General features: G+C 40.7%; 1 protein-coding gene across 1 annotated transcript in view; it reads right to left on the bottom strand.

Annotated features, from left to right (window-relative positions):
* Positions 1-22,627: 22,627 nt before the first annotated feature.
* FUT10 (fucosyltransferase 10) overlaps positions 22,628-25,519 on the bottom strand; it is a 162,620-nt gene continuing 159,728 nt past the window's right edge. The window contains exon 5 of the mRNA XM_053703217.1: positions 22,628-22,956. Within this exon, the coding sequence (XP_053559192.1) occupies positions 22,729-22,956 (228 nt within the window). The 3' untranslated portion in view covers positions 22,628-22,728. The remainder of the gene's footprint in view (positions 22,957-25,519) is intronic.

Here is a 25,519-nt window from a genome sequence, read left to right as displayed (position 1 = left end):
CGCTCCCGGACCCCGCCGCAAGCTATACTAAATATGTTAACCCCTAAAACGCTGCTCCCGGTCCCCGACGCAACTATAATATATGTATTAACCCCATAAACCGCTGCTCCCGGACCCTGCCGCCACCTACATTATACCTATTAACCCCTATCCTGCCCCCCCTACACCGCTGCCCTCTATTATAAAGTTATTAACCCCTATCCTGCCCCCCCTATACCGCCGCCCTCTATAAAAAAGTTATTAACCCCTATCCTGCGGATCCCGGACCTCGCTGCAACTAAATAAATAGTTTAACCCCTAATCTGCCCCCCCCCCTACACCGTCACCACCTATAATAAATTTATTAACCCCTATCCTGCCCCCCCTACTTCGCCGCCACTGTAATAAAATTATTAACCCCTAAACCTAAGTCTAACCCTAACCCTAACACCCCCCTAACTTAAATATTAATTAAATAAATCTAAATAATATTTATCTTATTAACTAAGTTAATCCTATTTAAAACTAAATACTTACCTTTAAAATAAACCCTAATATAGCTACAATATAAATAATAATTATATTGTAGCTATCTTAGGATTTATTTTTATTTTACAGGCAACTTTCAATTTATTTTAACTAGGTACAATAGCTATTAAATAGTTATTAACTATTTAATAGCTACCTAGCTAAAATAAAGAGAAATTTACCTGTAAAATAAAAACTAACCTAAGTTACAATTACACCTAACACTACACTATACTTTAATAAATTATTCCTATTTAAAACTAAATACTTACCTGTAAAATAAACCCTAAGATAGCTACAATGTAATTAAATAAATTACCTACAAATAACTACAATTAAATACAATTACATAAACTAACTAAAGTACAAAAAATAAAAAAAGCTAAGTTACAAAAAATAAAAAAAATAAGTTACAAACATTTAAAAAATATTACAACAATTTTAAGCTACTTAAACCTAATCTAAGCCCCCTAATAAAATAACAAAGCCCCCCAAAATAAAAAAATGCCCTACCCTATTCTACATTAAAAAAGTTCAAAGCTCTTTTACCTTACCAGCCCTTAAAAGGGCCTTTTGCGGGGCATGCCCCAAAGAATTCTGCTCTTTTGCCTGTAAAAGAAAAATACAACCCCCCCAACATTAAAACCCACCACCCACATACCCCTAATCTAACCCAAACCCCCTTAAATAAACCTAACACTACCCCCCTAAAGATCATCCTACCTTGAGTCGTCTTCAGCCAGCCGACCCACCGATGGAACCGAAGAGGAGATCCGGAGCGGCAGAAGTCATCATCCAAGGCGCGCTGAAGAAATCTTCCATCCGGGCGATGTCATCTTCCAAGCGGCGTCTTCAATCTTCTTTCTTCCGGATCCATCTTCATCCCGCCGACGCGGAACATCCTTCTTCCCCGACGGCCGACCACTGAATGAAGGTTCCTTTAAGGGATGTCATCCAAGATGGCGTCCCTTCAATTCCGATTGGCTGATAGGATTCTATCAGCCAATCGGAATTAAGGTAGGAAATTGTTCCGATCAGCCAATCAGATTTTTCCTACCTTAATTCCAATTGGCTGATAGAATCCTATCAGCCAATCGGAATTGAAGGGAACCCATCTTGGATGACGTCCCTTAAAGGAGCCTTTATTCGTCGTTAGTCTGTCGGGGAAGAAGGATGTTCCGCGTCGGCAGGATGAAGATGGATCCGGAAGAAAGAAGATTGAAGACGCCGCTTGGAAGATGACATCGCCTGAATGGAAGACTTCTTCAGCGCCGCCTGGATGATGACTTCATCGGATGGAAGACTTCTTCAGCGCGCCTTGGATGATGACTTCTACCGCTCCGGATCTCGTCTTCGGTTCCATCGGTGGGTCAGCTGGCTGAAGACGACTCAAGGTAGGATGATCTTCAGGGGGGTAGTGTTAGGTTTATTTAAGGGGGGTTTGGGTTAGATTAGGGGTATATGGGTTGTGGGTTTTAATGTTGGGGGGGTTGTATTTTTCTTTTACAGGCAAAAGAGCAGAATTATTTGGGGCATGCCCCGCAAAAGGCCCTTTTAAGGGCTGGTAAGGTAAAAGAGCTTTGAACTTTTTTAATTTAGAATAGGGTAGGGCATTTTTTTTATTTTGGGGGGCTTTGTTAATTTATTAGGGGGCTTAGATTAGGTGTAAGTAGCTTAAAATTGCTGTAATATTTTTTAAATGTTTGTAACTTATTTTTTTATTTTTTGTAACTTAGCTTTTTTTATTTTTTGTACTTTAGTTAGTTTATGTAATTGTATTTAATTGTAGTTATTTGTAGTTAATTTATTTAATTAATTTAATGATAGTGTAGTGTTTGGTATAATTGTAACTTAGGTTAGGATTTATTTTACAGGTAATTTTGTAATTATTTTAACTAGGTAGCTATTAAATAGTTCATAACTATTTAATAACTATTCTAACTAGCTAAAGTAAATACAAACTTACCTGTAAAATAAATATAAATGTAATTATTAATTATATTGTAGCTATGTTAGGGTTTATTTTACAGGTAAGTATTTAGTTTTAAATAGAAATAATTTATTAAAGTATAGTGTAGTGTTAGGTGTAATTGTAACTTAGGTTAGTTTTTATTTTACAGGTTAATTTCTCTTTATTTTAACTAGGTAGCTATTAAATAGTTCATAACTATTTAATAGCTATTATACCTAGTTAAAATAAATTGAAAGATGCCTGTAAAATAAAAATAAATCCTAAGATAGCTACAATATAATTATTATTTATATTGTAGCTATATTAGGGTTTATTTTAAAGGTAAGTATTTAGTTTTAAATAGGATTAACTTAGTTAATAAGAGAAATATTATTTAGATTTATTTAATTAATATTTAAGTTAGGGGGGTGTTAGGGTTAGTGTTAGACTTAGGGTTTAATAGTTTTATTACAGTGGCGGCGGTGTAGTGGGGGGTAGGATAGGGGTTAATAAATTTATTATAGGTGGCGACGGTGTAGGGGGGCAGGATAGGGGTTAATAAGTTTAATATAGGTTGCGGCGGGGTCCAGGAGCAGCGGTTTAGGGGTTAAACTATTTATTTAGTTGCGGTCAGGTCCGGGATCAGCAGGATAGGGGTTAATAACTTTATTATAGAGGGCGGCAGTATAGGGGGGGCAGGATAGGGGTTAATAAGTTTAATATAGGTTGCGGCGGGGTCCGGGAGTGGCGGTTTAGGGGTTAAACTATTTTAGTTGCAGCGAGGTCCGGGATCAGCAGGATAGGGGTTAATAACTTTATTATAGAGGGTGGCGGTATAGGGGGGGGCAGGATTGGGGTTACTAGGTATAATGTAGGTGGCGGCGGTGTCCTGGAGCGGCGGTTTAGGGGTTAATACATTTATAAGAGTTGCGGCGGGGTCTAGGAGCGGCAGTTTAGGGGTTAATAACTTTATTGAGTTGAGGGGGGCTCCGGTATAGGGGGTAGAACAGTGTAGTTTAGTGTGGGTACTTAGTGACAGGCTAGAAATAAAGCTGTCAAAAAGCCGAAGAGCAGCGAGATCGGATGAGTGATAACTCTCACAGTCCGCTGCTCTTCGCCCCGTACTTGGTGCGCGGCTTTTTGACAGCTCACGGTATGAGATTTGTGTTGTGTATTTTGTTCACTATAAATTGTGTGTTTGTATTCACATTTGACATGCTGATGAAGGGGACATTGTCCTCAAAAAAATTACATTAAAAGTGATTTTACTTTGTTTGAAAAGACCTGTGAGTGCAATCTTTTTTCTGAACTATATATATATATATATATATATATATATATATACATATATATATATATATATATATACATACATACATACATACATACATACAGGTGGCCCTCGGTTTACGCCGGTTCAATTTGCGCCGTTTCAGAATAACAACCTTTTTTTCAGTCATGTGACTGCTATTGAAAAGCTTTGGAAAGCAAAGTGCACTAATTAAAATAGCCAGTAGATGGAGCTGTCCACTTGTTTTGCAGCAAAGTTATGCAACTTAACAGCCTTAAACTGATCTGTGTACACAGATCAGACCAGATCTATCAAGCAAAATGTAGCAGCCATTTCCCTATTATCTTCCTGTCCAGCAGCTTGAGTTGAGGGTGCCTAACTGCCTATTAATCACTGCAGATTAAAATGCATAGAATAGGTGCAGACCCGATATTATCTAACATGCTAACAATGCAGAGAACTGATTGCAGAAAAATGCAAGTAAAAAAACATTTTTGTTCATTACTTAGTTTGATGATGATGCAGTCTGTTGTGTGATTATCTAATTAGGTGCTGTTAGCAAATGTTTTTGTTCATTAAACTTAGTGTGATGATACAATCTACAGTTGCAATAAAAAGTATGTGAACCCTTTGGAATGATATGGATTTCTGCACAAATTGGTCATAAAATGTGATCTGATCATCATCTAAGTCACAAAAATAGACAATCACAGTCTGCTTAAACTAATAACACACAAAGAATGAAATGTTGCCATGTTTTTATTGAACACACCATGTAAACATTCACAGTGCAGGTGGAAAAAGTATGTGAACCCCTAGACTAATGACATCTCCAAGAGCTAATTGGAGTGAGATGTCAGCCAACTGGAGTCCAATCAATGAGATGAGATTGGAGGTGTTGGCTACAGCTGCCCTGCCCTATAAAAAACACACACCAGTTCTGGGTTTGCTTTTCACAAGAAGCATTGCCTGATGTGAATGATGCCTCGCACAAAAGAGCTCTCAGAAGACCTACGATTAAGAATTGTTTACTTGCATAAAGCTGGAAAGGGTTATAAAAGTATCTCCAAAAGCCTTGCTGTTCATCAGTCCACTGTAAGGCAAATTGTCTATAAATGGAGAAAGTTCAGCACTGCTGCTACTCTCCCTAGAAGTGGCCGTCCTGTAAAGATGACTGCAAGAGCACAGCGCAGACTGCTCAATGAGGTGAAGAAGATTCCTAGAATGTCAGCTAAAGACTTACAAAAGTCACTGGCAAATGCTAACATCCCTGTTAGCGAATCTACAATACGTAAACACTAAACAAGAAACAGAATTTATGTTTACCTGATAAATTACTTTCTCCAACGGTGTGTCCGGTCCACGGCGTCATCCTTACTTGTGGGATATTCTCCTCCCCAACAGGAAATGGCAAAGAGCCCAGCAAAGCTGGTCACATGATCCCTCCTAGGCTCCGCCTACCCCAGTCATTCGACCGACGTTAAGGAGGAATATTTGCATAGGAGAAACCATATGGTACCGTGGTGACTGTAGTTAAAGAAAATAAATTATCAGACCTGATTAAAAAAACCAGGGCGGGCCGTGGACCGGACACACCGTTGGAGAAAGTAATTTATCAGGTAAACATAAATTCTGTTTTCTCCAACATAGGTGTGTCCGGTCCACGGCGTCATCCTTACTTGTGGGAACCAATACCAAAGCTTTAGGACACGGATGAAGGGAGGGAGCAAATCAGGTCACCTAAAAGGAAGGCACCACGGCTTGCAAAACCTTTCTCCCAAAAATAGCCTCAGAAGAAGCAAAAGTATCAAACTTGTAAAATTTGGTAAAAGTGTGCAGTGAAGACCAAGTCGCTGCCCTACATATCTGATCAACAGAAGCCTCGTTCTTGAAGGCCCATGTGGAAGCCACAGCCCTAGTGGAATGAGCTGTGATTCTTTCGGGAGGCTGCCGTCCGGCAGTCTCGTAAGCCAATCTGATGATGCTTTTAATCCAAAAAGAGAGAGAGGTAGAAGTTGCTTTTTGACCTCTCCTTTTACCAGAATAAACAACAAACAAGGAAGATGTTTGTCTAAAATCCTTTGTAGCATCTAAATAGAATTTTAGAGCGCGAACAACATCCAAATTGTGCAACAAACGTTCCTTCTTTGAAACTGGTTTCGGACACAGAGAAGGTACGATAATCTCCTGGTTAATGTTTTTGTTAGAAACAACTTTTGGAAGAAAACCAGGTTTAGTACGTAAAACCACCTTATCTGCATGGAACACCAGATAAGGAGGAGAACACTGCAGAGCAGATAATTCTGAAACTCTTCTAGCAGAAGAGATTGCAACTAAAAACAAAACTTTCCAAGATAATAACTTAATATCAACGGAATGTAAGGGTTCAAACGGAACCCCCTGAAGAACTGAAAGAACTAAATTGAGACTCCAAGGAGGAGTCAAAGGTTTGTAAACAGGCTTAATTCTAACCAGAGCCTGAACAAAGGCTTGAACATCTGGCACAGCTGCCAGCTTTTTGTGAAGTAACACAGACAAGGCAGAAATCTGTCCCTTCAGGGAACTTGCAGATAATCATTTTTCCAATCCTTCTTGAAGGAAGGATAGAATCTTAGGAATCTTAACCTTGTCCCAAGGGAATCCTTTAGATTCACACCAACAGATATATTTTTTCCAAATTTTGTGGTAAATCTTTCTAGTTACAGGCTTTCTGGCCTGAACAAGAGTATCGATAACAGAATCTGAGAACCCTCGCTTCGATAAGATCAAGCGTTCAATCTCCAAGCAGTCAGCTGGAGTGAAACCAGGTTCGGATGTTCGAACGGACCCTGAACAAGAAGGTCTCGTCTCAAAGGTAGCTTCCAAGGTGGAGCCGATGACATATTCACCAGATCTGCATACCAAGTCCTGCGTGGCCACGCAGGAGCTATCAAGATCACCGACGCCCTCTCCTGATTGATCCTGGCTACCAGCCTGGGGATGAGAGGGAACGGCGGGAACACATAAGCTAGTTTGAAGGTCCAAGGTGCTACTAGTGCATCCACTAGAGCCGCCTTGGGATCCCTGGATCTGGACCCGTAGCAAGGAACTTTGAAGTTCTGACGAGAGGCCATCAGATCCATGTCTGGAATGCCCCACAGCTGAGTGACTTGGGCAAAGATTTCCGGATGGAGTTCCCACTCCCCCGGATGCAATGTCTGACGACTCAGAAAATCCGCTTCCCAATTTTCCACTCCTGGGATGTGGATAGCGGACAGGTGACAGGAGTGAGACTCCGCCCATAGAATGATTTTGGTCACTTCTTCCATCGCTAGGGAACTCCTTGTTCCCCCCTGATGGTTGATGTACGCAACAGTTGTCATGTTGTCTGATTGAAACCGTATGAACTTGGCCCTCGCTAGCTGAGGCCAAGCCTTGAGAGCATTGAATATCGCTCTCAGTTCCAGAATATTTATCGGTAGAAGAGATTCTTCCCGAGACCAAAGACCCTGAGCTTTCAGGGATCCCCAGACCGCGCCCCAGCCCATCAGACTGGCGTCGGTCGTGACAATGACCCACTCTGGTCTGCGGAATGTCATCCCTCGTGACAGGTTGTCCAGGGACAGCCACCAACGGAGTGAGTCTCTGGTCCTCTGATTTACTTGTATCTTCGGAGACAAGGCTGTATAATCCCCATTCCACTGACTGAGCATGCACAGTTGTAATGGTCTTAGATGAATGCGCGCAAAAGGAACTATGTCCATAGCCGCTACCATCAACCCGATCACTTCCATGCACTGAGCTATGGAAGGAAGAGGAACGGAATGAAGTATCCGACAAGAGTCTAGAAGCTTTGTTTTTCTGGCCTCTGTCAGAAATATCCTCATTTCTAAGGAGTCTATTATTGTTCCCAAGAAGGGAACCCTTGTTGACGGAGATAGAGAACTCTTTTCCACGTTCACTTTCCATCCGTGAGATCTGAGAAAGGCCAGGACGATGTCCGTGTGAGCCTTTGCTTGAGGAAGGGACGACGCTTGAATCAGAATGTCGTCCAAGTAAGGTACTACAGCAATGCCCCTTGGTCTTAGCACAGCTAGAAGGGACCCTAGTACCTTTGTGAAAATCCTTGGAGCAGTGGCTAATCCGAAAGGAAGCGCCACGAACTGGTAATGCTTGTCCAGGAATGCGAACCTTAGGAACCGATGATGTTCCTTGTGGATAGGAATATGTAGATACGCATCCTTTAAATCCACCGTGGTCATGAATTGACCTTCCTGGATGGAAGGAAGAATAGTTCGAATGGTTTCCATCTTGAACGATGGAACCTTGAGAAACTTGTTTAAGATCTTGAGATCTAAGATTGGTCTGAATGTTCCCTCTTTTTTGGGAACTATGAACAGATTGGAGTAGAACCCCATCCCTTGTTCTCTTAATGGAACAGGATGAATCACTCCCATTTTTAACAGGTCTTCTACACAATGTAAGAATGCCTGTCTTTTTATGTGGTCTGAAGACAACTGAGACCTGTGGAACCTCCCCCTTGGGGGAAGTCCCTTGAATTCCAGAAGATAACCTTGGGAGACTATTTCTAGCGCCCAAGGATCCAGAACATCTCTTGCCCAAGCCTGAGCGAAGAGAGAGAGTCTGCCCCCCACCAGATCCGGTCCCGGATCGGGGGCCAACATTTCATGCAGTCTTGGTAGCAGTGGCAGGTTTCTTGGCCTGCTTTCCCTTGTTCCAGCCTTGCATTGGTCTCCAAGCTGGCTTGGCTTGAGAAGTATTACCCTCTTGCTTAGAGGACGTAGCACCTCGGGCTGGTCCGTTTCTACGAAAGGGACGAAAATTAGGTTTATTTTTTGCCTTGAAAGGCCGATCCTGAGGAAGGGCGTGGCCCTTACCCCCAGTGATATCAGAGATAATCTCTTTCAAGTCAGGGCCAAACAGCGTTTTCCCCTTGAAAGGAATGTTAAGTAGCTTGTTCTTGGAAGACGCATCAGCCGACCAAGATTTCAACCAAAGCGCTCTGCGCGCCACAATAGCAAACCCAGAATTCTTAGCCGCTAACCTAGCCAATTGCAAAGTGGCGTCTAGGGTGAAAGAATTAGCCAATTTGAGAGCATTGATTCTGTCCATAATCTCCTCATAAGGAGGAGAATCACTATCGACCGCCTTTATCAGCTCATCGAACCAGAAACATGCGGCTGTAGCGACAGGGACAATGCATGCAATTGGTTGTAGAAGGTAACCCTGCTGAACAAACATCTTTTTAAGCAAACCTTCTAATTTTTTATCCATAGGATCTTTGAAAGCACAACTATCCTCTATGGGTATAGTGGTGCGTTTGTTTAAAGTGGAAACCGCTCCCTCGACCTTGGGGACTGTCTGCCATAAGTCCTTTCTGGGGTCGACCAAAGGAAACAATTTTTTAAATATGGGGGGAGGGACGAAAGGAATACCGGGCCTTTCCCATTCTTTATTAACAATGTCCGCCACCCGCTTGGGTATAGGAAAAGCTTCTGGGAGCCCCGGCACCTCTAGGAACTTGTCCATTTTACATAGCTTCTCTGGGATGACCAACTTGTCACAATCATCCAGAGTGGATAATACCTCCTTAAGCAGAATGCGGAGATGTTCCAACTTAAATTTAAATGCAATCACATCAGGTTCAGCCTGTTGAGAAATGTTCCCTGAATCAGTAATTTCTCCCTCAGACAAAACCTCCCTGGCCCCATCAGACTGGGTTAGGGGCCCTTCAGAGATATTAGTATCAGCGTTGCCATGCTCTTCAGTATCTAAAACAGAGCAGCCGCGCTTACGCTGACAAGTGTTCATTTGGGCTAAAATGTTTTTGACAGAATTATCCATTACAGCCGTTAATTGTTGCATAGTAAGGAGTATTGGCGCGCTAGATGTACTAGGGGCCTCCTGAGTGGGCAAGACTCGTGTAGACGAAGGAGGGAATGATGCAGTACCATGCTTACTCCCCTCACTTGAGGAATCATCTTGGGCATCATTGTCATTATCACATAAATCACATTTATTTAAATGAATAGGAATTCTGGCTTCCCCACATTCAGAACACAGTCTATCTGGTAGTTCAGACATGTTAAACAGGCATAAACTTGATAACAAAGTACAAAAACGTTTTAAAATAAAACCGTTACTGTCACTTTAAATTTTAAACTGAACACACTTTATTACTGCAATTGCGAAAAAACATGAAGGAATTGTACAAAATTCACCAAATTTTCACCACAGTGTCTTAAAGCCTTAAAAGTATTGCACACCAAATTTGGAAGCTTTAACCCTTAAAATAACGGAACCGGAGCCGTTTTAAACTTTAACCCCTTTACAGTCCCTGGTATCTGCTTTGCTGAGACCCAACCAAGCCCAAAGGGGAATACGATACCAAATGACGCCTTCAGAAAGTCTTTTCTAAGTATCAGAGCTCCTCACACATGCGACTGCATGCCATGCCTCTCAAAAACAAGTGCGCCACACCGGCGCGAAAATGAGGCTCTGCTTATGCTTTGGGAAAGTCCCTAAGTAATAAGGTGTCTAATACAGTGCCTGCCGATATTCTTATATCAAAATACCCAGATAAAATGATTCCTCAAGGCTAAATATGTGTTAATAATGAATCGATTTAGCCCAGAAAAGTCTACAGTCTTAATAAGCCCTTGTGAAGCCCTTATTTATGATCGTAATAAACATGGCTTACCGGATCCCATAGGGAAAATGACAGCTTCCAGCATTACATCGTCTTGTTAGAATGTGTCATACCTCAAGCAGCAAGAGACTGCATACTGTTCCCCCAACTGAAGTTAGTAGCTCTCAACAGTCCTGTGTGGAACAGCCATGGATTTTAGTTACGGTTGCTAAAATCATTTTCCTCATACAAACAGAAATCTTCATCTCTTTTCTGTTTCTGAGTAAATAGTACATACCAGCACTATTTCAAAATAACAAACTCTTGATTGAATAATAAAAACTACAGTTAAACACTAAAAAACTCTAAGCCATCTCCGTGGAGATGTTGCCTGTACAACGGCAAAGAGAATGACTGGGGTAGGCGGAGCCTAGGAGGGATCATGTGACCAGCTTTGCTGGGCTCTTTGCCATTTCCTGTTGGGGAGGAGAATATCCCACAAGTAAGGATGACGCCGTGGACCGGACACACCTATGTTGGAGAAATGGGTTTCATGGGAGGATACCACAGAGGAAGCCACTGCTGTCCAAACAAAACATTGCTGCACGTTTACAGTTTGCACAAGAGCACCTGGATGTTCCACAGCAGTACTGGCAAAATATTCTGTGGACAGATGAAACCAAAGTTGAGTTGTTTGGAAGAAACACACAACACTATGTGTGGCGAAAAAGAGGCACAGCACAACAACATCAACACCTCATCCCAACTGTGAAGTATGGTGGTGGGGGCATCATGGTTTGGGGCTGCTTTGCTGCGTAAGGGCCTGGACGGATTGCTATCATCGAAGGAAGAATGAATTCCCAAGTTTATCAAGACATTTTGCAGGAGAACTTAAGGTCATCTGTCTACCAGCTGAAGCTCAACGGAAGATGGGTGTTGCAACAGGACAATGACCCAAAGCATAGAAGTAAATCAACAACAGAATGGCTTAAACAGAAGAACTGTATATTATTAGGTTTATAATGCTGTTTAGCATTTAAAGCCATCATTTCAAAGCTTTAAAAATAATGTATTAGGTGCTACTTATGACAATTTTGAGAAGGGCCTGGAACCTAACCCCCTCACTTCCCTTTGACTTACATTATAAACTGGGTTTCAATTTACAACGGTTTCGATTTACAACCATTCCTCCTGAAACCTAACCCCGGCGTAAACCGAGGGCTACATATATATATATATATATATATATATATATATATATACACATACATACATATATATCTATATATATATATACACATATACATACACACACATATATATATATATAAGAATATATAAGAAGCAGGAAATCCCCAAAGGAGGACAAAATAGAGGCCGAACCTACATCCAAGGTCAGTTCAAAACCAGTTTATTGGCAGAGTGCAGGTACAAAGGTGAAGCCAGGACATTAACACCTGACGCGTTTCGCGCATGCGCACATGCGCTTCATCAGAGGTGATGTGTTCAAGGTGTGGATAGACTTATATACAGCAAAACAACCAATCAAGGTACCATTTGGTAAATAGGGTAACGATTACACCTGTGGTATGTGATGGGATCGTTTGCTGTAAACAAGTCAGCCACTCATTCTTTTCCTTAGATATATACATGTGTAAACAACTAAGTTCTAAGGCTTCATATATAGAAGTCTGCAGTGGTAATGGTGCATATTATAATATAGACATATATTGTGATATGTTAAAAAAAAAAAAATTCTCAATAATAAAGAAAGTACAATTAATAAATACAACAATAACAAATAAAATAAAAATATAATGTAAGAAAGGTAGAAATATAAATATAAATGTGAGTGATACATGTAGATGAGGATAGGACACAAATTACTGGTTAAGAACCATATGAATAATAGAAATGTATATATAAACTTTGTTACCAGGTATCAAATATGTGAGAACTAGATAACAAAACATACATCCAATCTTCCTTTCCTCTTTCCTTTTATCCTTTATTTAAGCTTAGCCAATCAAAACAGGAAGGAAATTACCAAATTCCGAACATGGTTATTGTCACGCAGGACAATCAATCTTTCAAGCAAAAAGAAAAAATATTTCAAATAAACTGTAAATAATGCACTTACAATATTAAGTAAAACAGAGTTTACAACCTATACTTTGGCCAAATCCAGAATTCCATATCAACTAAAATCATAATGGCTAATATTTTATAAGCATATAGACAACCATTAAAACAACAAAAACACTCCTATAACATAAAAATGAAATAAGAAAAGGAAAGAAAGAGAGAAAAAGAGAAAAAAAAAAAAAAAAAGGAGATGAGCCCCCCCCCCGTAAAACGATATCTTGAAAGTATCTATGAACCCCACTTAATCTATATCACGAGCATTCCTGAGCCAAGTATCCGGAAATACCTGCAATAACACCATCTCTGCAAAACTCACAGAGGACCGAAATGGCATTAAGATCTGCTTCTGGAGACTAGGAGTATAAGTTTTAATAACCGGCGCCCAGCCTACCAAAAATTCTCTTATTCTTTTTTCAGATACCTGCTGCAAATGAAAAGATTCAAAAATAATATGAGCTTGAATATCTCTCAATACTGAAGGGAAAGTGGGGGGAGACTTTGACATCCATTTTTTGAAAATATTATATCTCACCGTCAATACAATAGTATTTATGACCCGCCGCGTAGAACTATTTCCCTCCTCTATAAATAGTAACACTATCTCCTTAAAGGACAGGGAGATATTACTTTCGAATACTCTGTTATACCAATATTGTACCTTCTGCCAAAGTTGAAAAATTTTAGGGCAGGTCCATAACATATGGCAGATATCGGCCCGGACATACGAGCAGTGTTCACATATAAATAGTTTACCCGGATAATATTTAGTTAATGTTGCCGGAGAATAATATGAATTGTTTAATAATTTTAAATGAGATTCTTTCCAACTCTCTACCACCGGAGATCTGACCACTGTTGCCAGACTTTTGGATATTGACTCAAACTCTAGGGCTGGAAAATAGAATCGCCAGAATTGGCACAATTTATCCTTCTCTCCTATACCTTGTTTGGAAAGCATAATATCATAAAGAAGAGAGATTGATGCAACCCCTCCAATAAATTTCCTAATACAGATCTTGATCTCGGGCCACTCCCATCCTTCAGACGCATACCAGCTTTGAGCAGAAAGAAAATGACGGATTTGAAAATAAGCAAATCGATTAGAACTGGGTAGAGAAAATTTCTCCCTAATGGTCTCCCACGGGAGTATCTGCATACCATTATCGAGTAATTGATATACATATTCAAGCCCTCCAGCTATCCAGACCTGGAAACATTTATGATCTATTCCTGGTCGAAAAAGGGGATTCCCTCTAATAGGCAGAAAGTCCGAAAAAGAGGGATCTATTTTGGCCAGTTTACAGAATTTATGCCATATCACTACTACATTCCTAACTGAACTAAGGGAGGATACCTTCGTCGGAAGAGCCTTCAGCGGGCAGTGCAAGAGCGCCACTAGGGACCATGGTTTAACCATGTACGATTCCAACTCGTATGTAGTAACCAAGTTAGACCGCGCAATCCAGTCTAATGCTATTTTAATCAGAGCTGCCCAATTGTATAATTTAATACTGGGGAGGGCTATGCCTGCCTCAATATATTTCTGGGTTAGCCTATTAATCGAAATTCGAGGTTTCTTTGATTTCCAAAGAAACTTCGAAAACCAAGAAGATAAATTCTTCAAATCCCTATTGAGTATCATAAGAGGTAAATTCTGCAAATAGTAAAGATATTGATGAAATTTCCGGAACCTTTTTCCGATTTTATCAGCATCTATATTCTGAAGGGGAATTTAGCTTGGATAATCAGTTGGAATTTTGGTCCTCTATTTCGGTTCCCGAAATCCAACAAGAGGAATTAGAAGTGCTAAATGCACCAGTTTCGGTGGAAGAAATAAGTAAAGCTATTGCACGTGCAAAACTTAATAAAGCGGTGGGTCCAGACGGATTTCCGTCTGAGTTCTATAAAAGTCTCTCTGATCAGGTTATACCCATGTTAGAGAGACTGTTCAATAATTATTACATATTAGATAACTCTATTTCTTCCCTCTTCGCTGCGGCCAACATTTCCCTGATCTTAAAAAAAGGGAAAAATCCGGAGGATCCAGCCTCCTATAGGCCTATCTCTGTCCTCAATGCGGACTATAAAATCTTAGTGTCCATTATAGCCCAGAGACTAGTGACCTGTTTGGATAGGTTGATTCATGTCGATCAGGTGGGATTCATGGCAAACCGTAGTTCCTCTAAAAACATAAGAAAACTAACAACTCTAGTGGACTATATATGGAATATAGAGCAACCGGAAGCGAAGCCGGAATTTAAGGACCTAGCGGTCCTGACATTAGATGCGGTCAAAGCCTTTGACTGCATCTCTTGGAGACACCTTTTTGCGACTTTAACGAGATTTGGTTTTGGGGGTAGCTTTTTTAACTTTGTTGCCAAAATATATCAGAATCCGGTGTCTTATTTGCTAGTGAATGGCAGGACTTCTCCTGGCATTCGATTGCAGAGAGGTACAAGGCAGGGGTGTCCACTCTCGCCTCTCCTGTTTAACATTGTCCTAGAACCGCTGGCGATTAGATTGCGAGAGGTCCTGCCCGGAATTCCGTTAGGTGGGCAGAATTTGAAAATTCTCCTCTACGCTGATGATATTTTGCTATTTTTGAATAAAACATCAGTAACCATCCCGAGAGTGGTTGACACGATAAAGCTTTTTAGCACGTTTGCGGGTTATAAAATCAATATGGGGAAGAGCGACTTGATGTGGCTCGGACGGCAGCATAGGGAGCGCCCTAATATTTTATTTCGTAATGTTAATGCCATTAAATACCTTGGGCTAGAAATTAATAGAAACCCGAAACAGTGGTATCAGGCCAATTTTAGGCCACTTTTTCAGAAAATTCAGGATGACCTTAAGCTCTGGGCGGCTTTTCCCTTATCATTATCAGCCTCGGCCAATTTACATCCAATCTTAACCAGATAACTATCAATAGTATAGGAAAAAAGAGAGAAAGAATTTTTTTTTTTTAAAAAAAACAATTTTTGTTTTTTTATATATCATGATCTATATATAGAACAAATAATTAAAAATAAACATTTAATAGTAATAAACCTAAATAAATTAAAAAATATATGGATGCTAATAAAAAAGAAAAAGATCTAATTTGAAATGAGGGAACATTACTACAACAATTAGCATTTGTACTATATTAATTTTCAAATAAATTTTGATTTTAATTTGAACAGATTAAGGAGCTAAGGGACTGTAATGATTTAACCATATTGGTAAGTTAGAAAATAGGTAAAGACAAACTTTAGTAGAGACTAACTTTTTGACAAATCAAGATAAGAATTTTGAAAGAATTAGATAACTGGGCAGCAGAGGGCTATTCAACAAATAGGTCAACATCCATCCTCTTGTTGATGCCCTCCGGTGCTCTAGTATGTAATTTCACAATCCAAAAGACTTCTTTTTTCCTAAGGCTTTTTTCCCTATCTCCCCCTCTAGGATGTTTTTTGATTAAATCAATGCCTATAAATGAGAAATATTTGGGACCCATACCATGTAATCTGAAGTGTTTAGCTACAGGTGTTCTGGGCTCTTTGTCATCAAAAGAGTGCACGTGCTCACGAATCCTATCTTTCAATGGGCGGGTAGTTATGCCTACATATTGGCAAGAGCAAAATAAGCAATTAACTAAATAGACCACATATTGGGAGTTACAGTCAATCCTGTCCCTAATATGAAATGTTTGATTCGTCACATGTGAAGAAAAAGTGTCAGTCACAGTTATACTCGTGCACCCTTTACATGGTACATGGCCACATTTAAAACATCCTGATTTTAGGCTTAGCCAATTAGAGCCCACTGTTACTTTTTCAGTGAACTGCTTACTAGTTATCTCTCTTATGGTAGGGGCTTTACGTGCTATGCACTTAACTCCAGATGTTAGGATATATTTTAAGGCCTCATCTCCTTTTAGAATGGTCAAATTATTCTTGACTATACTACAAATCTGATTATATTGTTTACTAAATTGTGTAACAAACAGAAGATTTTGATTAGGCAGTACAGTCTTGTTAAATATCATGGTCCTATCTAGATTATTCCTCCCTCCCTTGAAGTAAGTTTTGTCTATCTAGTGTTGCTACTTGTTTTTCTGTTTGTAATAGTAAATTTCTTTGATAGCCCCTATCTGTCAGTCTATTTGTCAATTCTCTAGCCTGGGAGCAATATTCTGTTAATTCTGTACAATTCCTCCTAAGGCTTAAGTATTGGGCCTTCGGTATGCCTCTCTTTAGATGGTCGAGATGGCAAGAATCAGCTCTCAGTATTGTATTTCTGGCCAAGGGTTTACGATAAGTACATGTAGAAATTTTATTATCTGATGCCTTTAAGTTCAGATCCAAAAAATCAATAGTCTGACTATGTGTCTGTGCTGTGAAAGTCAAATTGTATTCATTATTGTTCAAATACTCTGTTAGTTTGTCTACACTACAACTTTCACTCGTCTCCCAAATGACAATAATGTCGTCTATAAAGCGACCATAAAGTATAACATTACCTTTATACGGAAATGAATCTGAAAAAATCATGTTATATTCTAACCACCCCATATAAATATTGGCAAAGGAAGGGGCAAATTTTGCCCCCATCGCCGTGCCTCGTCTTTGCAAGTAATGAGTACCCTGAAAAATGAAAAAATTATGTTGTAAAAGGAACTCAGTTACCTGAACAATAAATGTTATAAATTCATGACTATAATCTGAGTATATATGTAGCATAAAATCAATGGCTTCTAATCCTTTTGAATGAGGGATATTTGAGTATAGGGCAGTCACGTCAATAGTGGTCCATACATAGGAGTCACTCCAAGTGAGATCTTTGATCTGTGTAAGCAAGTGTGTAATGTCCTTAATATACCCAGGAAGTGCCACCATAATTGGTTGGAGAATGTGGTCGAGCCAGCCACCTAATCTTTCACACAAAGACCCATTGCTAGCCACAATGGGTCTTCCAGGGGGATTTTTAAGTCCCTTATGTATTTTTGGTGCAATACGAAAATATGGGGTGGTTGGCTCTTCCACATATAAATATTCTGTCAATTCTTTAGTCATGAAATTGTGTTCTGTTTTTGAAGGAGGTGGTGGGATTGAATGTTAGTTTGGTGTATAACATACAATCACTCAATTGGCTCTCAACTTCGCCAATATAATCTTTTTTATTCAAAACCACCACCGCCCCTCCCTTATCTGCCTGGACTATAACCAGGTCTTCATTTTTCTGGAGTCTAATCAGTGCTTGTCTCTGTCGTCGGGTGAGATTATCCCTAGGTATGTTAAATGGATTATTCTCAGTCATTCTAAATAGGTCAGTCAGTTCCTTTTCTACTACTCTCTGGTATACATCTAATAGGTGATGTCTAGCAAGAATTGGGTAAAAGTGAGATGTGTTTTTAAATTTAAAAGATGTGCAGTTGTCAGCCAAAGTGTCAGGAATTCTGATAGATTCCTGTTGCAAAGAAGTTAAATTAGTAAGGTCTAACAAATCAGTATACTTAAGTCCCACTGTATCATATTTGATAGGTATATGTGTTGTTAGGGATGAGTGATCAATTGGATTGTCTTTAAAGTGTCTTTTCAAGACAATCTTACGAACAAATCTATTAATATCTATGAGTGTATTCACAAAATCAAAGTTGTGTGATGGTGCATATGACAAACCTTTATTTAACAGGTTAACTTCTATGCTAGACAAGGTATAATCAGAGAGGTTAATAACCGCTACTTCTTTACATTTTTTCTGACCCTGCTGGGGTAACGAAAAGTAGATTCAGTTTGTTCATTATTAACTTTTTCTGGTGATCTTATTGGGGTACTTGTTTGAGCAGGTGACTTAACCAAAGCTTTCAACATTTTTCTATTGGGATTAGAGTCTAAACTAGTCCTTTCTGGTTCAGGGAGATCTTCTGATGATTGGGCACTGGTGTCTTGACAATCAGTATCTATACTTGAAAACGTGACATGTTTACTTTTTTCAGACTTATTTTTATTACCTTTTTTGTTTTTATTTTTATTCTTATTGTTCTTATTAGATGACCAATTTGATCTAACCGGTTTATGTTGTTGCCAGGAATATACTATATTAAGTTCATAATCCTTAACATCTCTCTGGTATTTTTGTACCTTTCTTTCAGATAAAACTGTATCTAACTGTAAACTGTATCTTCATTTCAAAGCTTTAAAAATAATGTATTAGGTGCTACTTATGACAATTTTGAGAAGTGCCTGGAACCTAACCCCCTCACTTCCCATTGACTTACATTATAAACTGGGTTTCAATTTACAACCATTCCTCCTGAAACCTAACCCCGGCGTAAACCGAGGGCTACATATATATATATATATATATATATATATATATATATACACACACATACATACATATATATACACACACATATACATACACAGACACACACACACATATATATATATATATATATATATATATATATATATATATATATATATATATATATACATATACATATACATATACACACACACACACACACACATACATACATACATACACACACACACACACACTTGTACCTAGGGCAAAACCCTTAGCGGCCAAAGAACACTAAGAAATACAAGTAAACATTATATAATATATAATGTATACTATATAAAGTATGACCCTGTATAAAGTCCCCAATTTAAACAGAAAGAGAGGTATATACATGTGTCCAAATGTATAAAGGAAACCTGCTAAAAATGATTCATATAAAAGTACAGTGCCTCACAATTAACCACCACTAGGTGGCAGCAAACAGGGATCCTAAAATGAAAACCGTACTAAATAAAAAGTAACGGTATAAAATAAAAAGCATGAGTATATGGGCATACATAATACTACATAGGAATTGCCTGAAACATAAAGGCAAACTGATTCCCATAATTTTTTAAAACATATTATAGGGATAGAGAAAAAGGGCTACTGAATATTATTGATATACTCCTGAAGCACCTAATGTGGGCATAAGAAAACAACCTGTACAAACAGAAAAAATACTGTTATTCAACTGTCAAAGCACGCCAAGTCTGGGGCTACAGATACATTTTTATAATCCCCTCCGCTATTAGATATACAAATATATCAGATATAGACACACAAAGCGCACACGAATGTCAGAGAAAGAGACTGTCAATGGAGACTGATCTCCCAAGTCCCAAATAGCTTCCTCTGCTTATCACCCTGCTATCAAATGGCTCTGGGGTGGAGCGCAGGAAAAAAACTTGCTGCGCATAACAAACAAGTTAAAACCACCATGATGAGTGAAAAACATGGCATGTATGAGCAAACGACTAGTAGAGGCTTAAAACAATTGAAATAAAATAAAAAAACAAAAACACTATCCAACCACCTAGTTTGAAGGTACGTCACAAGCTAGCGAAGTAAATGTACGGTGCAATAGTTGGAGCATAATGGTGCACTTTGAATGTTAAGTTAAAAAAACACAAACTTACTCAGGGGCAAATCTACATACACCAAACCCCACTATGAGTCAAAAAATATTAATACATTACTCAGCCAGCAGTAACCTTGTCCCGTGATGAGTAAAAGGAGGTGCAGCCGCATTTGTCCAAAATACACACTTAGTTCCTTTATTCCTAGGGGTTCCGTACACTACAAAACCCATAATATAGAGTACATGCCTCCCCTCACTGAGTAGGAAAATCAGGTTAAAATCCTCCCACATAGAGGGATTAACCCCTTAATTTTGTTTTGAGGGAATTTAAGGCTGAAGAAACAGCTATTCACTGGATAGTCCAGGATGCTGCTCAGCCGCAAGATATCCCACACTAGAGGATATATAAATTAAACATACATACCCTTCCTGAGGGGATCAGGATCCACTAGGTCCCTGTTTTAGAATCCCAGTCCTGTCTCTGATATGCATGAAAATAAATAAGAAAGGACTTACCCTCTCCAGGGTCTTCTGCTGTTCAGCAGTCACAGCAGCTCCAAGTGTGTCAGCCTCATCTGATACTCGCTGACAGGGACCTGAAGAAAACAAGAAAAACAGAGTAACCAACCCTGGTTTTCTATATAGGGGTTAGCATAGATGTTGGAGGGTAAGCAAAAACTACCTCACCGCCTTCTAACTGCTAAAAGCCACCATAACTCTTACTAAAGAGCTTACCATGAACACAGCATAGCCATAAATCCTTTCTTGCAGGGAAACTACCCATAAAAGGATTAAATATTATCAGACACCAACTTCGCACATCCACCCGATGAACTAGGCAAAGAAAGACTGGGGGTTGATGAGAAGTGGGAGTGATACTTAACAGCTTTGCTGGGTTGTTCTTTGCCTTCACCTGGTGGCCAGGAGTTGAATTCCCACTAGTAATTGAATGGATTCGTGGACTCTCCATGCCATTGGTAAGAAAAGGAAAGAGCAGTTAACTCACCGGTCCCTGCAGCTCTGGTCACTGCTCTAAGTCCTGCTGCACCTGCACTCGATGCTTGCAATGTCCCTGGCTAGGGGTCACTTCTGCCCTGTGCCGACCAAACAGCCAGCTGCTCCATGCCAGTTCCAGATAAACCCACCTATAGGGGAGACATAAAGGAGAGGGGAGTACCCAATCCAAAAATGACCTGTCCCCTGCCCCCTGTTAAACTAATGTCAGGGGTAGAAGTGATCCTCAGAAGCGTTCCATCCTTCTCATGCAACAACGCACTCAATTGACCCCCACCAAATGCATTCAAAACATCAGATGGGGCCTATTCTGATATTGCTGCCTGCACAGCCGCGTGTGTTCCTGCATCTTGGCCAGACAACACAACTCCTACACACTTGTCTGCCTCCCTTCTACTTGCCCTAGCTCTGCCATGCGCCACATCTGCACACTTGCATTTGGCCTAAGCTGTGATGCCCTGCTAGCAACCAATCCACCTAAAGCTATGGCCCTCCGGGGCCTACCAGGCCCCGATTGAGAAGCCCCCCTTGCCATCCCTTTTCCTAAACCTCTGCCCTGTGAGAGACCCAGCCCCTGATCTCCTGTGCCAAGCTGCTTGAGCACTTTTGAAGAGCGTTGGGTACCCTCTCTCACCTGCCTGCACCGTCTTCTTCCTGGATGCTCCAACCGACAACAAGCCTGCTGCCACCGATGCCGCTCCGACCAGAAGCGATGTCACTCGCGATACCCGCCTGAAGTCCGGAACCGGATGTGACATCAGCAACCGCTAATGCAACAGCGCCTAGTCGAGGATCCTGTACCAGAACCATCCCTGAGGGCAGGAGAGGAGCCACCACCGAAGAAGGAGCCGCCCCAGATGACAGGCTCGCCGCACTATGAGGGAGCATCACACTAAAGGCCCTGAATAGGCACACTACAGTTTCCGCCGGCGTCATACCAGATGCGGTAAGGGCTCCAATGCCGGCCGCAAGCGCTCCCTCCAACCCACTTTGCCCCACAGAGGGATCCCTGCCTTCCTGTGTCCTGGAAAGGGAGGGGGACTCTATCTCAGGTCTAGCAGGGGGAAGGGGAGGAGGGGGATCGACTGCGGCCTACTGAGGGGAGGGGCTAGTGGAGACCCCAGCCCCATCACTTATATGTGTATTGGCAGGTCCCACGCTGCATTGTAGGATCAACAGAATACCTGAACCAATTCGTAGAAATCAATGCCCGCCTGCTACGAACCCTCCTGCCAAGACACAAGCTTCTCCAACGTCTCCAGGAAGAAGAAAGAGGCAGAGATGGACACTACTCTCACTTAAGGAAGGTAAGGCTGACCCCTCCCCTTAACCTGCAACATTGTTGCAAACCTCAGGCTTAAATGGCAGCAGAGGAGCAGGCCCTTAATTCTGTTTCTGGATACAGGCTCCCTGCACTTCCATTGTTTGCAGCAGTTATTTCCTGAAGTCAATTAGGACAGATATACCGTTATGTAGAAGGGTTAGCCTCGAGAGGTCTGAAATGTACATTTTCATCTCCAAGAATTAGAAAATCCACAATTTTTAGAGCTAAATAAAAGGGAGCAAAATAAATTATGCAATAATGAAAGTTGTTTAAATAAGCAAAACCATATTTTCTCTGGAGTGAACCATGTCACTGAAACATATCTAAATAAAGAACCATCATATCAAATCTATTATGTATATTGTTTATTGACAAAGGTAAAACAACACACTGACAATTCTATATCTTTATATAACTTTAAATTATTGATATTGTTATTGGCACTTCAGCATTATTCATTTTTGAAAACAAGATTCCAAAACTCTTGAGATGAAAAATTTCTGTTCCTGTCAACCAGCAATCTGAGTGCTTTTGCCTCTTTTATAGATTGCTGGAAGCTGGGTTTCCACATATCCCTCATAGTGGACTTCGCAGTACTTTCTGGCAAGAAAGGAAATGTTTCAGGTTCTGGACAGGTCAGATGTGTTGAATCTGCATTCCACTGCCTGATCCGCAGACCCTGCCAAACAAAGGAAATGGATAATACCTGGTTATTCATTTAATTTTCCTTTATCCAATTAATTATAGTTGCATACTTTGTTATTGTTTTTTTAATTGCAATCAATTTTAAAGGGACATAAAACCCAATAATTTTCTTTTGTGATTCATATACATCATACAATTTTAAACAACTTTCCAATCTACATCAATTATTTAATTTGCTTCATTCTCTTATCCTTCGTTGAAAAGTGTATCCAGGTAGGCGCAGGAGCAGCAGTGTACTACTTGGAGCTTACTGCTGATTGGTGGCTGCACAAACATGCCTTTTGTCATGGGGTCACCCAATTTGTTCATCTAACTCCCAGTAATGCATTCCTGTTACTTCAACAAAGGATACCAAGTGTATAAATCAAATTTGATAACAGAAATAAACTGGAAAGCTGCTTTAAATCTTATCTGGTCGGATTCATGAAATAAAAAACAAAATTTATGCTTACCTGATAAATTTATTTCTTCAAGATGTGGTGAGTCCATGGGTTCATCATAATAACTGTTGGGAATATCACTCCACGCCAGCAGGAGGAGGCAAAGAGCACCACAGTAAAACTGTTAAGTATCACCTCCCTACCCCAAATAACCCCAGTAATTCGACCGAAAGTAAATGGAGAAAGGAAAGCAACAGAAGGTGTGGAGGTATCTGAGGTTTAGTCAAAAACATGAAAAATAAACAAAAGGGTGGGTCAGTGGAAGAAAATGTATCAGGTAAGCATACATTTTAAGAGATAGAGGGCACCACATAGTGCAGATCAGCAGGTCATACCAAGCGATAAGTGAAGATATAACAACCCTACTCACGTGATGGAATGCACAAATGTGCAGATAAAGCAGGCCGGATCCACAAAAGTCGTCCGGCAGACTCTCAGGCAAAGAAAACACCCAACAGCCAGTGATAGGCAGTAAGATATGCCAGATAGAACAACAATCCAGATAATCCAAAAAGGATCCAGATTATCCAAAAAGTAAGTAAAAAACAGCAACGATATAATGAGTAAAACGTTCATTAAATTAATTAAAATTTCCTCCGTATCTTATGATAAATCTTTCTGGTAGCAGGCTTACGAGCCTGAATCATAGTCTTAATAACAGACTTGGAGAACCCACATTTAGAGAGAATCAATCGTTCAATATCCAAGCAGTCAGCTTCAGAGAAACGAGATTTGGGTGAATAAAGGGTCCCTGAAGAAGATGATTCTTCCTCAAGGGTAACCTCCATGGAGGCAGAGACAACATCTCCACCACATCCGCATATCAGATCCTCAGAGGCCAAGCCTGGGCAATTAGGATCACTGATACCCTTTCCTGCTTTATGCAGGCCATCACCCAAGGAAGAAGAGCAAACAAAGGAAACAGATAAGCCATGCTGAAGTTCCAAGGGACTGTCAATGCATCTATGAGGCAGGCCTGGGGATCCTTCGATGTGGAACCGTACTTCGGAAGCTTAGCATTCTGACGAGACGCCATCAGATCCAATTCCGGAATCCCCCATTTGGAGACCAACTTTGAGAACACCTCCGGATGGAGGTTCCCATTCTCCTGGATGGAATGTCTGTCTGCTTAGGAAATCCGCTTACCAGTTGTCCACTCCCGGGATGTGGATGGCAGAAAGACAACCATGAGCCTCTGCCCATGTGAATGATCCGAGTCACCTCCCTCATGGCTGAACTCAGAGTTCCCCCCTGATGGTTGATGTAAGCCACTGAGGTTATATTGTCCGACTGGAATCTGATGAATTGGCTCTGGGTCAATTGTGGCCAAGCCAACAGAGCGTTGAAGATTGCTCTCAACTCTAAGGTGTTGATCGGCAGCTCAGACTCCTCTTGAGACCAAAGCCCCTGCGCCTTCAAAGAATTCCAGACTGCTCACCATCCAACTAGGCTGGCGTCCGTGATCCCTATCACCCAAAAAGGCCTCCAAAAAATGGTGCCCTGAGACAGGTGTTCCAGAGAGAGCCACCATAGAAGAGAATCCCTCATCTTCTGATCTAGAGATAACCTTGGAGATAGATCCACATAATCCCAGTTCCACTGACTGAACATGCACAACTGCAGAGCTCTCAGATGAAATCGAGCAAATGGGACGATATCCATCACGGCCACCATTAGACCAATTACCTTCTTGCATTGAGCGACTGAAAGGAGAGCTGTCTCCAGCAATGTTCGACAATTGCATAGTAGTTTCGATTTTCTGGCCTCTGTTAGAAAGATCTTCATTTGAACCGAATCTATGATAGTTCCTAGGAGAACTACCCTTGTCGTCGGGACCAGGGAAGTCTTTCCCCAGTTGATCTTCCAACCGTGGCATTGGAGGAAGGCCAGGAACAACTTTGTGTGAGATGCTGCTTGATAAAAGGTCGGCGCCTGAAACAGAATTTCATCCAGATAGGGAGCCACTGCAATCCCCTTGGACCGAACCACCGCCAAGAGAGCTCCCAGAACCTTTGAGAATATCCTGGGGGCCGTGGCCAGGCCAAACAGTAGGGCCACAAACTGAAAGTGTTGGTCTAGGAAGGCAAATCTCAGAAA

Source organism: Bombina bombina, chromosome 2, assembly GCF_027579735.1.
Source record: "Bombina bombina isolate aBomBom1 chromosome 2, aBomBom1.pri, whole genome shotgun sequence".
NCBI classification, from domain to species: domain Eukaryota; kingdom Metazoa; phylum Chordata; class Amphibia; order Anura; family Bombinatoridae; genus Bombina; species Bombina bombina.
The sequence above is the reverse complement of the archived record's forward strand: the minus strand, read 5'-3'. Positions and strand labels throughout refer to the sequence as shown.